The 16,438-nt window shown below is 37.7% G+C and overlaps 1 protein-coding gene across 1 annotated transcript in view; it reads left to right on the top strand.

The window, feature by feature from the left end:
• Positions 1–16,438, top strand: part of Psme4 (proteasome activator subunit 4) — a 117,547-nt gene that overhangs the window by 85,580 nt on the left and 15,529 nt on the right. The window contains exons 33-42 of the mRNA XM_055628776.1: positions 742–895; positions 1,370–1,439; positions 2,560–2,685; positions 3,017–3,169; positions 4,822–4,926; positions 5,395–5,486; positions 6,793–6,924; positions 7,280–7,488; positions 11,331–11,416; positions 15,058–15,186. Of these exons, the coding sequence (XP_055484751.1) occupies positions 742–895; positions 1,370–1,439; positions 2,560–2,685; positions 3,017–3,169; positions 4,822–4,926; positions 5,395–5,486; positions 6,793–6,924; positions 7,280–7,488; positions 11,331–11,416; positions 15,058–15,186 (1,256 nt within the window). The remainder of the gene's footprint in view (positions 1–741; positions 896–1,369; positions 1,440–2,559; positions 2,686–3,016; positions 3,170–4,821; positions 4,927–5,394; positions 5,487–6,792; positions 6,925–7,279; positions 7,489–11,330; positions 11,417–15,057; positions 15,187–16,438) is intronic.

Raw genomic sequence — 16,438 nt, 5'->3', positions numbered from 1 at the left:
CCATCCCTTCTGCTGAGGAACTGAGTCCAGGACGTTGCTCATGGCCAGCTAACACTAACACTACACTCTTAATTCCCATCTAGTCTTTTTTTTTCTCTTTTCATATTTGTGTGTATGGATACATATATGCAATCATATGTATGTGGTGGTCGGAGGATAGCTGTTGGCATCAGTTTTCACTCTTCACTGTGTGGGTCAAAAGATTGAACTCAGGCTGTTCATGTACTTTTACTTGCTAAGCCGTCTAGACAGTCCTATGTGGTCTTGTTTTGAGACAATATTAATAAATGATTTATTGTTAAGAGTTCTAGGCATGGCTAGAGAAATGGCTCAGAGTTTAAGAACATGTATTATTTTTATGCAAGAACCAAGTTCTGTTCACAGCCCCCACATCAGAGAGCCCACAACTGCTTGTGATGAGGCATCTGGTGGTGCCTCTAACTTTGGGCACATGCACATATGCAAACATACCTATACAAATATAAATACATAATTTATAATTTTTTAGGGGAGTTATAATCAGGGTATGGTGGTGCCTACCTTTTATCCCAGTACTTTGGAGGCAGAGGCAGGTGTATCTCTGAGTTTCACACCATCAAAGTCTATAAAGTGACCCTGCCTCAGAGAAATAAATAAATAATAAAGTAGTAGTGATATTGCAGTAGCATTGTTTATTGAAAGTCTAGAACATCTACTAAATTAATATTTTCAAATTATTGAGTCTGAATGCCTTTTCTTTAGGTGGATGTCCTAAACCCAACAAAATTCTTGCTGGTGATAGACCTGATAATCATTGGTTGCATTATGATAGCAAAAATATACCAAGAACAAAAAAAGAATGGGAGTCGAGTTGCTTTGTTGAAAAAACTCACTGGGGATACTACAACTGGCCAAAGTAAGTCATAGTTCACCTCCTACCTTATCATTAAACATTTTTTTCTGTTTTGGTGAACTTTGTTTGTTAGATCTGATCTCTATACTCAGAGGCACTTAAAGGCCTTTTCCTTCTTTCTTCCTATCTTTGTTTTGCTCCTGCCAAGACGGTGCTTCATTTCTTCGCACTTCTTATACTACAGTCCTGAGCTTTTGTTAATTCTTGCTATATGGTTAGGGAGGTTCTTAGCAGCTGCTCTAAATTGTCTTCCTATGTGTTAATAATAACACACTTGTCTCAACCAGAAGCACTTTTCTCTTACTGTTCAATTAAGAGAAGGGCATCAGGATCTGTGAAGTTTAAAGCAGGGGCTGTTACAATCTACTCATATCCCTAAACTCCATTCTAACCACAGGTTGCTAAAAGTGCCTCCTAACGTTAACCCTTGAAGCTGTATCCCTTTTGTGTTAATAAATGTAAACTTTTACTGTGTAGGAATATGGTTGTTTATGCCGGCGTGGAAGAGCAGCCTAAACTCGGCAGGAGCAGGGAGGATATGACAGAGGTAAGCATCATTTCATGGTGATTTTAATTTCCCCTTGGCTACTGATTGAGCTCTAATTCAGTCGTCTTTTTTTTTTTTTTAACCCATTCTGGTATGTCAGTGTAGTACAGCATATAGGTGAAAGGTATACTGCAGTCCATCACTCAGGTGCTAACTGTCAACACTACCTACGTTTCCAGAGTTACCCTTAAGCTACTACCATATTCACCACTCCTTTGGGTGCTGCTCTATATAGTTGACTGCTGGTTGCTTGTGTTAGTTTTGGATAAATCGTGTTTCGGGGGAAAATAGATGTTTATATACTTTTTTATGATTTATTTCTATTTTTTTAATTATGAGTATCTGTGTCTGAGTGTGTGCACCTGAACATAGGTATCCCTGGGGGTAAGGGTATTAGTTCCTCCACGAGCTGGAGTCACAGGTAGTGAACTCTCTGACGTGGGTGATGGGAATAAACTCAGGCCTTCAAGACAGACAGTGCTGTTCTTAACCACTGAGCCATTTTCCAGCCCAGATATCTAGATTTTAAAGACACTTCAGTTAAGCCAAGTGTGGTACACTATGTCTGTACCCAAGCTGTTGAGTTGGGACTGCTGTGAGTTCAAGGCCAGTCTGGACTGTAGAACAAGACAGTTTGTAATCAACAAAAGAAAAGATTACAAAATGGAACAACATTTTATTCCTCATTAAACATACTTCATTATCATTTTGAAAGTTAATTAGCTTAAAAACTAAGTTTTCTTCAAGTTGATATTTAAATTTCCTGATTCTGATGAGCATTTCTTTTAAGGCTGGTGTTATACAAAGATATAAATGGTTTGTTGGAATTTGGTTTACAGTTAGAAGATTTTCATAAAATGAGAAATGACATCCAAACCCAGGGAAGTAAGTGGGGGGACTTAATATTCATAGAGTTGCATTTTAGTTTTGCATCTAGTTGCATTTACTCTTTTGGTTCTAGAAAGTACTGTAGTTTCTTTGGGTATTAAAAATTCTCCAAAAAAAAAGGCTGTAAACCATCTAATGAACAAAGTCTTAAAATTTAATTTTAGTTTTATCAGACTTGTGCTCTTAAGTAGGCTTTAAATCCTGAATGTTGTTTTTTTTTTCAACTTCATAGGCAGAACAGATCATATATGATCATTTTTCTGATCCTAAGTTCGTCGAGCAGTTAATAACATTTCTATCTTTAGAAGATAGAAAAGGAAGAGATAAGTTTAGTCCCCGACGCTTCTGCCTATTTAAGGTAATTATGCTTTGTGTACCCTTTTCATGAAGTGTGGTGAGGACCAGTTTATGGGTTCATAAGAAGATTTGAACTTACCTATTATCTACTTTAAAGTGGTACTGAAATTAAATGGTTCATATTTTCTGTGGCTTACTTTTTTTAAGGCATCTTTTAAAATTCTTGATGTTATTAGCAGTAGAGACAAATGCATTTAATATGAAGTTGAAATATTCTTACTGTTGTAACTGATGCTGTTGGAGAGAATAATATAAACAACAATTGCAATCTTAATTATTATCAAGATAATACTGAATTAGTTTTGTCTTTTTTTTTTTTTTTTTTTTAATAGGGTCTATTTAGAAATTTTGACGATGCCTTTCTGCCTGTTCTGAAGCCCCATTTAGAACGTTTGGTTGCAGATTCTCATGAAAGTACCCAGAGATGTGTTGCAGAAATTATAGCTGGTTTAATTAGAGGTTCTAAGCATTGGACATTTGAGAAGGTGATGTGATCAGTCTTTGGAGCGTTCTATTTGTTTGCTTTCGGGTTTTGATGATTATTTACTCAGCACACAAATGATACTAGGACTTGGGAGGCAGTGATAAGAGGATCTAGAGTTCAGGGGGGCTACATGAGACCTTGTCTTAAGTAAAGGGAAAGAAAGTAGCAGTCTACATCATATTTATGATAGTGATTCCTGAAACATAACATGTTTAACTCCATAAAATATGCCAAAAATGGAGCCTGGTTCTGTAGTTTAGTTGGTAGAGTGTTTATTTAGCATGCACAAAGCCCTGTGTTAGATCTTAACACTTGGTGACATGGGCCTAAAATCCAAGCATTCTGGAGGTGGAAAGCAAGAAGATCAAGAGGTTCAAAGTCTTCCTCTTCTACATAGCAAGTTTGAGGCTAGCCAGGGATACAGGAGACACTTTTTTTGTTTGTTTATTTTTAAAAAGAAAAGATAAGAAAACAACAGTTCATGGTCTATAGATAACACTCAGTGCAGGGAAGAGAGTCAGGGTAATATCAGGTTTAAATTTTAAAGAAGAAGAAGTTGGAAAGATGACTTAGTAGTTAAAAGAGTATATATACACTATTCTTGCAAAAGATCCAAGTTCTGTTTACAGCACACACATTGGGCAGCTCACAGCTGCCTGTACCTCCTGCTCTAGGGGATCCAGTTCCCTATTCCGGCCTTTGTGGACAGTGTGCTCCCATGTACCCACACACAGTATTAAAAATAAATAAATTTTGTTGTTGCTTTGGTTTGGTTTTAGTTTTTTTTGAGACAAGGTCATACTGTGAAGCTCTGGCTATCCTGGTACACCAGCCTGGCCTCCAGCTCACAGAGATCTGGTGACGTCTGCTTTCTGAATGCTAGGATTAAAGTATGTACTACCACACTGAGCTTAAAAAATACAATCTCAAGAAAAAACAAAACCCAGAAAGCTTGTTTCTCTTCAAATGGAGGCTTATCCGTAGCACACATACCCTTGCCATACTGTTATGGAGATACTATTAATTTTTATTTTTAAGAAAGATGTGCCTCATACTTTTTATCCCAAACACTACCTCCCTATTGTCCTTTTAAACCAAAGGGCGTGGCTATGCAATGTGGTCATTGTGTGTAGTAGTAGTTAGAAAAGGAAGGCCTCAGTTTCCCCTTGAGATTAATCAAAGTCTATCTTTCAAGATCACATGGTAATTTGTGTGCTTATTGAATTTTTGAAGCCATAAACATGTTCAGTCTTTGATTATCAAAATTTGAATTGAAAATTTCACCTAAAGTGAATTCCAGTTTCATATTGGAACACCTGTGCTTCCTTCTCAGGTTCAATAGTGACCTAAATAGGTTCAAAAAATTTTAAGTTTTCTTTTGCCCAATGTGATATCTATTTACTTTTTTAAAAAAGAACTTTTCTGTGTACCAGAGATTTTATAAGGAACCATTTAAAGTTTTCCCTCCCTTCTGAACGATATTTTGAGAAAGAAATTGAGCTATATATAATTTTTATATACTACCTTATATGAATTATAAGATCCCTTACTTGGATGATCTGGGAAGTTGTGTCCTATTTGTATGTATGTATTTCTAGGAGGCACTGTTTTCAGGATGGTGTATGCCACTAACTTTTCTTTTACTTTGAAAAGGTGGAGAAGCTTTGGGAGCTCCTGTGCCCGCTGCTGAGGACAGCACTGTCCAATATGACAGTGGAGACATACAATGACTGGGGAACTTGTATAGCCACATCCTGTGTAAGCACACTTTCTGCTTGTTTCCTCATGCTGTGTTCCCTTTGAATCCTGACAGTTTGTTAATGTTTTTTGTTGTACATAATTAAAGATGGTGCTTTTCAGCCATCTCAGCAGCCCTTGAGTGTAACTCTGGTTCTCATGTCTATTTTGAAATAGTAATACATTTTAAAATCTTTATGTCAAACTGTGTTTTGAGAAATGCAGTTTACACATAGTAAAAGCCATATAAGAATTATATGTGTTGTTAATACCAAGTATGCTCGTTGCTCATGTGCTTTTATTTATTGTCCATTCTGCTAACAGTTTTCTCACTGTTAGTACAACTAACAATAATTAATTAAACTTGTATTTGACTCCCCACTTTTAGTTTGGCTTGCTTCTTGCATATTTACTTGTAATATGACTGGGTATGATTGAGTTACAGAATAATGTCATTTGTCTAATTATTACTTTATATCTTCAATGCAGGAAAGCAGAGATCCCCGGAAGCTTCATTGGCTTTTTGAGCTGCTCTTGGAGTCACCATTAAGTGGGGAAGGGGGGTCCTTTGTAGATGCATGGTAAATAAAAAGACAACCCATACAGCTACATCAAAGATTTGATATTAACTAATGAACATGTGGAAATGAGTTACTAGGCATGGTGGTGCACCTTTGTAATTTCTGCAATAGGGAGGTGAAGGAGGATGATTATGCATTTGAGGCCACCTTGGCCTGTATACCAAATTCCAGGCCAACCAAGATACCCAGCATGAGCAAGGGTCAAAATAAATAAAACCAAAGCAAAAGAAAAACAGAAATTCAGTTATCCAAATGCTAAATTAAATGATGGATTTCCTTTGAAGGCTGTGGTGCTTAGTTATCATTTTGTAAGCAATTTACCAGCTCCAGCATAAGATACCAGCCTTCTGTGCTGCCACAGATTTGTTTTCTTTTGTTGCCAAACATACAAAGGACTTAGTTTAGTGGTTGAGTGCTTGCCTAGCATATACCCTGTATCACCACAAAAACGACCATATCAAGGAGAGTTCACTTGTCAGATGCTTGTGAAAGTGGAGAAAAGCCGAGACCATTAAAAATTGTAATACAATAATGCTAGTGGTCAGGGAGGCAGAGGCAGTCAGATCTCTGAGAGTTTGAGGCCACATGGTCCTCAGAGCTAGTCCAGGACAGCCAGGGCTGCTCAGAGAAACCCTGTCTTGAAGAGCCCAGATAGATAGATGGATAGATAGATAGATAGATAGATAGATGGATAGATAGATAGATAGACAGATAGATAGATAAATATAGATAGATAAGTAAAGTTCATTGGTGAGAACACTTGAATCATTATTCTAAAACATTAGGTCAGGTACCTGTGAGAGGGCTCAGGGAATATAGATGCTTACCTACAAGCCTGGCGATTTGAGCCAATCCCTCGGGCTCACATGGTGACTACATGGTAAAAGAACATATTCACAGATTGACAGGGGCAGTGAGATGGCTGGGCTAACAAAGGTATGACCTGAGTTTGGTTTCTGGAACCCTCGTGGTTGAAGAAGAGAAGACCCTTGAAGTTGTTCTCTGCCCTCCACCCTCATGCATGCATGTACCCCCAATCCTACTACTACAAAGAGACTTTTTAAAAAATTAATGTAAATAAAAAGGAAGTAAAAGGAACATTGAAAGGTAGTAAAAATGCGGAAAAAATATACGGAAGGCAATTATGTCACTATTTTGAATTATGAACCATTTATTTAGTGAGAAGACACCATTTTTGGTGATCTAAGAGAAAGCAGGAAAAGATTGAAATGTAATACAGGTAGTGTTTACACTCTTAGCATGGAAAAATAGCATCTAACACAATGCTTCTGTCCTTTAATTGTAGCCGGCTCTATGTGCTGCAAGGTGGCCTTGCCCAGCAAGAATGGAGAGTCCCTGAGCTATTACACAGACTTCTGAAGTACTTGGAACCCAAACTCACCCAAGTTTACAAAAATGTCAGAGAAAGAATAGGGAGGTATGTGTGGTTTTCTCTTTGGTTTGGAGTAGCCCTTAAATCTTTGTATTAAGTTTTAATATCTAGCAATGTATATGCTGGTATTGTTGCCAGTCAGTGTGGTGTTGTCTTCCTCGTGTTTCGTTCACTGTTATGTTCTGAAAAACAAAATATTTAGTGTAAATTAGGAAGGAGTGTACTCAGAAGTCATCACTGAGCAGCCATCAGAACTACATGGCCTGTTTTACACTGGCAACCATCCGAGTCCCTCCCTGGGAATCACCTTATGAAAGTTTCTTTGCTTGAGTTATAAGTTTTGAATCTCAGTTTTAATTCTCATGATAAACTACCTACTTTTGTGCCTTATATTTAACAGTGTGCTGACCTACATATTCATGATAGATGTTTCTTTGCCAAATACTGCTCCAACAATATCTCCTTGTATCCCTGAGTTTACTGCTCGAGTCCTAGAAAAACTGAAACCCCTCACAGATGTGGATGAAGAAATTCAGAACCATGTTATGGAAGAAAACGGCATTGGTGAAGAAGATGAACGAACTCAGGGCATTAAACTTTTAAAAACCAGTAAGTCTTCAAAATTGGTAGAAAGTCACTTGAAAATGGAGCTATTTTAGTTCATTTGGGTGGTTCCCTACAAAAACACACACTGTTTTTCTTATGGTAAAACAGTATATGTTTTCTAATTTTAACCTTTTTTGTGGTTTGGTTTGTGTTTTTCTTTGTTTGTTTGATTGATTGGTTTTTGAGATGGTATCTCACCTTGTGGCTGTGCTGTCCTGGACCTCCCTGTGTAGACCAGGCTGGCTTTGAAATCAGAGACCCACCTGCCTCTGCCTCTCTAGTGTACCATCATGCCTGGATTTTTCTCCATTTTTAAAGTCATTTTGTTGGTTTTTCAGCTGCGGTTGTTTATATGTCCTTGCTATTACTTGCTGGGATAGTCAGGCAGTTTTTACTGCTTTCGAGTGTGCGGTTTTATACGTTCTCACTCACCCATCTCCAGAATTCTCCTCATGGCAAGCTGAAAGTCTGCAGTCACTTCACAGTAACTCTTCAGGTTTCCTCTCCTGTGTCTAGCCTGTAGCAGCCGCTACTTTTCTGTCTTTAAAGTTTGTCTATTCTGGGTGGCTCATCTCAGTCAAATTGTATTGTATTGGTTCTTTCATCTGTGACGTATTTCACTTGGCAAAGCATTTTATGATGAATCTGTTATTTTAGTTAGAGCTTTTATCACTGTGAAGAGACACCATGACTACAGCTACTCTTATAAAAGAAAACATTTAATTGGGGCTGGCTTACAGGTTTAGAGGTGCAGTCCATTATCAGTATGATGGAAAGCATGGCAGTTTGCAGGCAGACATTATGCTGGAGAAGGAGAGTTCTGCATCTGGATCTGCAGGAAGGGAGTGAGTTACTAGGTTTGAGTTGAGCTTCTGAAACCTCAAAGCCCACCCCTCACCTCATGACCACACCTCCTAAATACTGCTACTCCTTATTGGTCTATTGGGGCCATTCTATTCAAACCAGCACATCCATGTTGCACTATAAATAAGAAATTCATTTTACTGCATTTTCTTTATTTATCTATCTGTTAGTTGACATTTGAATTTTTATCGCCTTTTAACTGTTACGAACAATGCCATTCTAATCATTAATTTTGTGTTGTTTTTGAGACAGGGTCTCAGTAAGTGGCTCTGGCTGTCCTTTAACTTTGCTTCTAGACCAGGCTAGTTTTACCTGCCTCTGTCTGTGTAAGTGCTGGATTTAAAGGCTTGTACTACCATGCATGACCTGATCATTAATGTACTAAGTATCTGTTAGGGTCCCTGCTTTCAATTTTTTTGTGTATATGTCTAAGAGTAGAATTGCTGGCCTGTGTAGACTTCTGTTCATACTTTTAAGGTTTGCTCAACTATTGTTTTTCTCAATGGCCACTTGTTTCAGTTATTAAATGCTGTCTCATATCCTTGTCTACTCCATACTTTTTGTTTTTTATATGGGCTCCCCTTTCTTTTTCCCACTTATCCTAATGGGTTTGAAAAGTTGTAATTTTGATTTGTATTTACCTGATGACAAATGATGTTTACCATTTTTTTATGTGCTTAGTTAGCCATTTGTTTACCTTCTTTGGAGAAAACTTTGTTGTGGTGGTGGTGGTGGTGGTGGTTTTTTTAATTTATTTGTTTATTTATATTTATTATAATTATTCACTTTGTATCCCAGCTGTAGCCCCCTCCCTCGTCCCCTCCCAATACCACTCTCCCTCCCATGACCCTCCCCCAATCCACTGATAGGTGAGGTCCTCTTCCACTTCCATTAGACTCTAGCCTATCAGGTCTCATCAGGACTGGCTGCATTGTTTTCCTCTGTGGACTGGTAAGGCTGCTCCCCCCTCAGGGTGAGGTGATCAAACAGCCAGCCACTGAGTTCATGTCAGAGACAGTCCTTGTTTCCCTTACTAGGGAGCCCACTTGGAGACTGAACTGCCATGGGCTACATCTGTTCAGGGGTTCTAGGTACTAAGTTCTCCATACACTGTCCTTGTTTGGAGTATCAGTCTCAAAAAAGACCCCTGTGCCCAGATTTTTTGGTTCTGTTGATCTCCTTGTCGAGTGCCTGTCCCCTCCAGGTCTTTCTATCTCCCCCTTCATTCATAATATTCCCTGCACTCTGCCCAAAGTTTGGCTGAGTCTCAACATCTGCTTCTATACCCTCCTGGGGTCTTTCATAGGCCCTCTGTGGTAGGCTCCTGTCCTATTCCCTGTTTTCTCCTTCTGATATTTGTCCTGTTTGACTTTCTGAATGAGGAATGAGCATCTTACCCAGGGTCTTCCTTGTTTTGCTTCTTCAGTTGTACAGATTTTAGTATGTTTATCCTATATTTTATATGTCTAATACCCACTTATAAGTGAGTATATATCATGTGTGTCTTTCTGCTTCTGGGATACCTCACTCAGGGTGATCTTTTCTAGTTCCATGCATTTGCCTGCAAATTTCATGATTTCCTTGTTTTTAATTGCTGAGTAGAATTCCATTGTGTAAATGTACCACAAATTCTGTATCCATTCCTCAGTTGAGGAACATCTGGGTTGTTTCCAGATTCTGGGTATTACAAATAAAGCTGCCACGAACATGGTTGAACAAATGTCCTTGTTGTATGTTTGAGCATATTTTGGATATATGCCTAGGAGTGGTATAGCTGGATCTTGAGGAAGCACTATTCCTAATTGTCTGAGAAGTTGCCAGATTGATTTCCAAAGTGGTTGTGCAAGTTTACATTTGGTGGTGGTTTTTTAAGACAGTGTTTTTAAAGACTGAAACTAAGTTTCTAGACCAGGGTGACCTCGAACTCAGAGAGATCCTCCTACCTTTTCTCCTAAGTGTGTCACCATGCCTGGATTTTTCTCCATTTTATAAAAATTACACATTTAGTTGACTTTGAATTGTAGTTGTTTACATGTTCTTGCTACTGTTGTATTATTAGGTGCATGATTTATAAATATTTTCTCCTGAGAATGTATGTTTTCTCTCCACTTTTCCTTCCTCTACTCTGCCAAATTTTGGTTTTGTTATTATAGTTTTGTGTTTCATTTGGGTTTGAGGTTTTGAGATAGAATCTTACTCTGTTGGGCCTGCCTCTCTGCCTCCTCACTGTGATGATTAAAGACATTTGTTGTCATGCCTACATGAGTTTTTTTTTTTTTTTTTTAAGCTTTCTAAAATACACTTTGGGCTCATATGTATGACCTTAGTCTCCCTTGAGTTAGTTTTAATATGTATTATAAAGTTAGAATGAATCAAGCTTTGTTGTTTAGAATGTAGACATTCACTTTTCCCAGCACTGCTTGTTGAAAACTATATTAAATTGATTTGGTGTTCTTGATCAGCACACATTTTGAGGGTTTATTTCTGCGTTTTGCTGTGTCCTATTGGTTTGTGTGAATACCTTTATGTATTAATTAATTTCTGTGCCATACTATTAATTTCTGTGGATTTGTTTTAAATATGAGTCTTCAAGATATTTTGCCTACTCATAGCATCCTTTTTAGTAGCTTAAAAAAGTTTAAGGATTTTAACTATTAGCTACTCTGTAATTATTTTACCTGCCTTGGAATTCTTGGCTAGTTTGAAATGTATTAAAACTAGCTATTAATTTGGTAGGCTATTAATAATTTGTAGATTATTTTTCTTCCCTTAGTATGATCAACTACTTAATAGCCATTACCATGGGTGCTATTATTCTGCTAATGGATCAGTCAGATTTAAAATATTATAGCTATATTAGATATATTTAGTGTATTTAATATATTAAATATTAAAGAGCTGTCAAGGACATTCGAATTACATCATTCTTCATGTCCTTAATTTAATAGCTCAGCTGATTTTGTGTGTTTATTTCCAAATAGTATTGAAATGGCTTATGGCAAGTGCAGGAAGATCTTTTTCTACAGCAGTCAAAGAGCAACTTCAGCTTCTGCCTTTGTTCTTTAAGGTAAGACTCTAAGTTGAAATAAAGAATATATTCCCTCTGGCCTTCCAAAGAAAGTTGTTGATGTGTTTGAGCTACACAGTGAGCTCCTGTTTCAAAAATCTGCTTGCGTACTTTTTCTATTCTGGTATTTTCCTAATCCGCCCTTAAAGCAATCCATATCATTCAAAGTAAGAATAGATATTTTCAGTGAATAAACTGTAATTAATAAAAAGAAAAGAAAAAAAAGAATAGATATTTTCTTTCTGTGTATTGGTTGAATTTTGATTGTATCTCAAGATAGATTATCACAGGAAAACTCTGAGGTGATAGTAGTTATCGTTGAATATGTATACATATTTATACGTTATATGTAATATAATTACTATTAACATTGATATATACCTACATATAGATACATATATGTAAAACTATTGTCTTAGTAGTTGCTGAGAAGAGGCACCATGATCATGCAGCACTTATAAAAGAAAGCATTTAATTTGGGCTTGCCTACAGTTTCATAGGTTTAGTCCACCGTCCTCATGATAGGGAGCATGGCAGCGTGCTGGCATACATGGTAGCTGAGAGTTCTACTTGTGCATCTGCAGGCAGCAGGAAGGGCCAAGAGCCACCGGGCCTGGCTTAGGCTTCTGAGACCTCAAAACCTACCCCCAACGACAAATTTCCTCCAAATATTACCCCAACAAGACCGCACCTCCTTACCTGAGTGTTGCTACTTCCTAATGACCAAGCATTCAAATATATGAGCCCATGGGGGACATTTCTATTCAAAACACCACAATGTGGGAACATGCTAGATATATGAAAGGTCTTTTTTCTTATTTTTATGTAGGATCCTGTGTAGCTCAGTCTAGCTTCAGACTTGCTATGTAGCAGAAGGTGACCTTGAACAGCTGTTCCTCCTGCCTCCATCTTCTAAACGTTGAGATTGCTAGCATGAGCCACCACACCAGCTATACACAAAAGTTGTGCAGATCAAGCATTGTTTCATTCTTCATTAGCCAGTTTCACTTTAGAGAACATATAAATGATTAAAAGGGACAATGAGATTTTAATATGGTAATTTATCTGTAGTATTCCTTATGTAGCTACTGTAACTTAATAAACCATTTACTGTATAGTAGCTTTGATTTAATTTATTACAGACATTTTCTAGGTAGACGGTAAGAGGAAAGAATAGGGAGTCAGGCTGCTGGAACTCAGTATTGGCTTGAATCCTGGTGAACTGACCATGTTATCATGGGCAAATATCTAGCCCCTCAGAACTTCCTTTTCCTCATGTGCAAATTGATGGTAGTATCTACTCACTTCCTAAAGATTATATGGCTTACTATTGAATATCTCCCATCTTAAGATTGAGTTGTGTGATTAAATTTAGTAATGAGAAAATCATTTCATCTGAATTTTTTACTCTTCACATTGCTGTCAGCAAAGGGCAAGAGTTCAGATTAAATAGAATAATACACTGACTTATTGGATTTTAAATCAAGTGAAAAAGTTGCCTGCCTGTGCATAGTATTCAGTGACTGTGTCAGGCATATGGTGAACACTAAAAAAAAAACAATGGTCAAGAAAGGGGGTATAATCATAGGCACAGCTCTTGCCCATCTTACCATGGGCTTATTCATTCATGATAAACATCTTCTATATAATTTTTTGCACTTCTATAAAATATTTTACCCTTGCATGTTGTGTTTGGTTTTTAATAAATTACCAGATATGGCACATTAATACTTTTATTTAAAGGCTTAATTTAGAGTTGTCACAATGGCTTAGTGGTAAAGGTGCCTGCTGATAGGGCTGGAGAGATGGCTCAGTGGTTGGGAGCACTGTCTGTTCTTCCAAAGGACCCAGGTTCAATTCCCAGCACCCACATGGCAGCCCACAACTGTCTGTAACACCAATTCCAAGGGATGTGACACCTTCACACTAATGCACATAAAATAAAAATTATTAAAAGGAAAAAAAATGTGCCTGCTCTGAAGCTTAACAGCTGAGGTGAATTCCTAGGACCCGGATGGTGGAAGGAAAGAATGGAGTCCCCTGGCCGATACATGTTTACTGCCGTGTGCATGCGTTCGTGCACACAAATAACGTTAACCTGTAGGAAGCAGTTTCATACCTACCAAAGCCAAGAAATTCTTAAAACCAGGTATGTGGTACATGCCTCTTGTCCCTAGCATTTGGTAGAGTGAGACAGGAGGATCAAGTTCAAGGGTAGCTTACTCTACAGAGTGGGTTCCTGTCTCAAAAATCCAAAAGTTTGCATACTTTGCTATTGTGATATTTTTCTAATTTGTTTTTATAGCAAGCCATAATCATTCAAGATAAAGATATTTTTGAAGAATATTATATAGATTATAATATTCTAATATTATATACTCCTGGTATAGATACTCTTCCATTTTTTTAATTTTAAGAAGTGTTTATGTGTATGAGTGTTTTGTCTGCCTATATGTAAATGCACAGTGCCTGCTTGATGCCTTCAAAGTTCAGAAGAGAGTGTAAGATTCCCTGGAACTGGAGCTACAGAATGGTTGTGAGCTGCTATGTGGGTGCTGGAAACTCAAACTGCATCCTGTAGAAGCCCACCAGTGCTCTTCCCGACCTCTCTACCCTAGTCTTCCATTTAATTAAGGTTATTTTATGTATGTTGGTTTGGTTTGGGGTTTTTTTTTTTGGGGGGGTGAGGGGTTGGTTGTTTCTTTTGAGACAGGGTTTATCAAGCACAGAGATCCACCTGCCTCTGCCTCCCTGAGTTGGGTAACAGAAAAATTGCTGTAACAAAGTGCCAGTGCTGCCATGGGGGAAGTTTGACCACTGGAGTTTTTATGGTTTTGCTGTTATTGTTTTTGTTTTTATTTGAGGGTCTCATCTTGTACCCCTGGTTGGCTTGAAACTCACTGTGTAGAACATGCTTTCCTCAGACTCATAGAGATCTGCCTACCTTTGCCTCCTGAGTACTAGATTTTTATGCTAGGTACTGTCAAGCATTTTATAGTATAGCTTTAATGATGTTTCATGTATGATAATGTCATTATAGGTGTGTGTATGTGTGTGAGAGTTTTTTTTAGGATGACAGTGAAATGTTTATGGGGATTGCTTCAGATAATTTAGTTGATAAAAGGGGACAGTAGGAAGCAAAAATGGAACAAGATTATTATCCATGAATTTATCATTGTGTAAGAAGTGATTAGATTAGGGGGCTAGAAAGATGGCTCAGAGGTTAAGCGCCCTGGCTACTCTTCCAAACTTCCTGAGTTCAATTCCCAGAAACCACATTGTGGCTCACAACCATGAATAATGAGATATGGTGTCCTTTTCTGGCATGCAGGCAGAACATTGTGTGCATAATAAATAAATCTTTAAAAAAAGAAAAGGGATTGGATTACAAGGTGTTCACTGTATTTTAGTATATGTTTGCAGTTCTCCATAGAAGTTGTTAAAAGTTAAAATGTGACTTTTAAGTTTTTATTTTGAGACAGGGTCTGTCTGTAGTCATGATTGGCCTTAGATTGATTTGTAGCCCTGGCTGGCTGCAAACCTACCATTTTCCTGTCTCACCTTCCTGGGTGCTAGAATTTCTGTCTTGTAGGGTGTCTATATGTATTGGTGGTAAGCATTTGTTTTCCTTTGTTCTCTAGATCGCCCCAGTGGAAAATGACAATAGCTATGATGAACTGAAAAGAGATGCAAAGCTTTGTTTATCACTAATGTCTCAGGGGTTGCTCTACCCTCATCAGGTGCCTTTGATACTTCAGGTGCTAAACCAAGTAAGTGTATGGGCACAATGTTTACATCGTCCGTCCAGCATTGTTTCTTTATCCTGAGAATTTCACAGTGGTTGTAGAATATACAATACCTGACTTTTGTGTTCTGTTGTTTTATTGCTTTTGAGATAAGAGTCTCAGTATGTAGCCCTACTGGATGGAATTAGCAGGTAGAGCAGGCTTGGCCTGTAATTTGCAAACGTATCCACCTGCTTCTGACTCTCACGTGTTGGGATTAAAGTGTGGTATCACACCTGACCTCTGATTTTGGTTTCAGGTTTTCTTTTAATAAATCTGTTGACCAAAAGCAAAAATAAAAACCAAACCAAAACCGAAAACAGGCCTCCATTTATAGCTGGTTTAGTCACCAACTTCTTTGAATTTGGACACATTCAACAGATAATAAATATTAAAATGTGTTGATACAAAGTGTTGATGAGGAAAGAGGCTTTATTCTCTTTTGTCATTCTCCTTGGTCTGTGATAGACACAGTAGCTACATTACTGTGACTGTAGCAGCAGACCTAATCATGCACATACATAAAAATAGGCCTATTCTTGCAGTTAATCACTGAAAAATACTTCCAACTATTTAAAACGGTATTTCAGGGCAACAGGGTTTAGAGGTTCTATTAGTTGTTGAGTAGAATTTGTTTGAAAACAATGATGACTGGCCACAGCTTCTTATTTCTACTTTTTCTTACAAGTGAGAGACAAACAAGCAATTATAATGTTGACTATAGAATCAATACACCAACTACTAGTATTCCTTTAGGAGTTAGATAGAAGGCAGTGGAAAGTATAGTTCTTTCTCTGGGATGGGGGCTGAGGGCTGAGAATTCTTTCTGTAAGGCATAATAGTAGAGGCGTATCAGAGGCAATAATTGTCTATCTGTACAAACTGCAATGGGCTTTTTAAATTTTATTTTATTTTATTTTGTACCTATTTGATCTTCAGCTTACCCCGCAGATCTTGGGTTTGGAGATAGACAGACCTAAATTCAAATTTTGTTACATTACTCATTTGTATGACTTCCGGGACCTATTTAATCCTTCTACTCTTTAGTTTCCTCAAAAATTTGGAACTGTCTTCCAGCTGATCTCAAGGAGCCTCTTTAATCCTTCATATTTCTGCTTCCTGTCCTTATGTCTTTTCTATTCATTTTAATGTCTTCTCTTTTTCTCCCTTATTTTCTTTCTCTCTCTTTCCTACTCCTACTCTCTCCTATTCCACCATGTGTTGAATGTTAAAGCTA

Source organism: Psammomys obesus, unplaced genomic scaffold (genome assembly GCF_907164565.1).
Source record: "Psammomys obesus unplaced genomic scaffold, mPsaObe1.curated_primary_1811, whole genome shotgun sequence".
Classification (NCBI taxonomy): Eukaryota; Metazoa; Chordata; class Mammalia; order Rodentia; family Muridae; genus Psammomys; species Psammomys obesus.
This window is presented reverse-complemented; position numbering and strand designations above follow the sequence as displayed.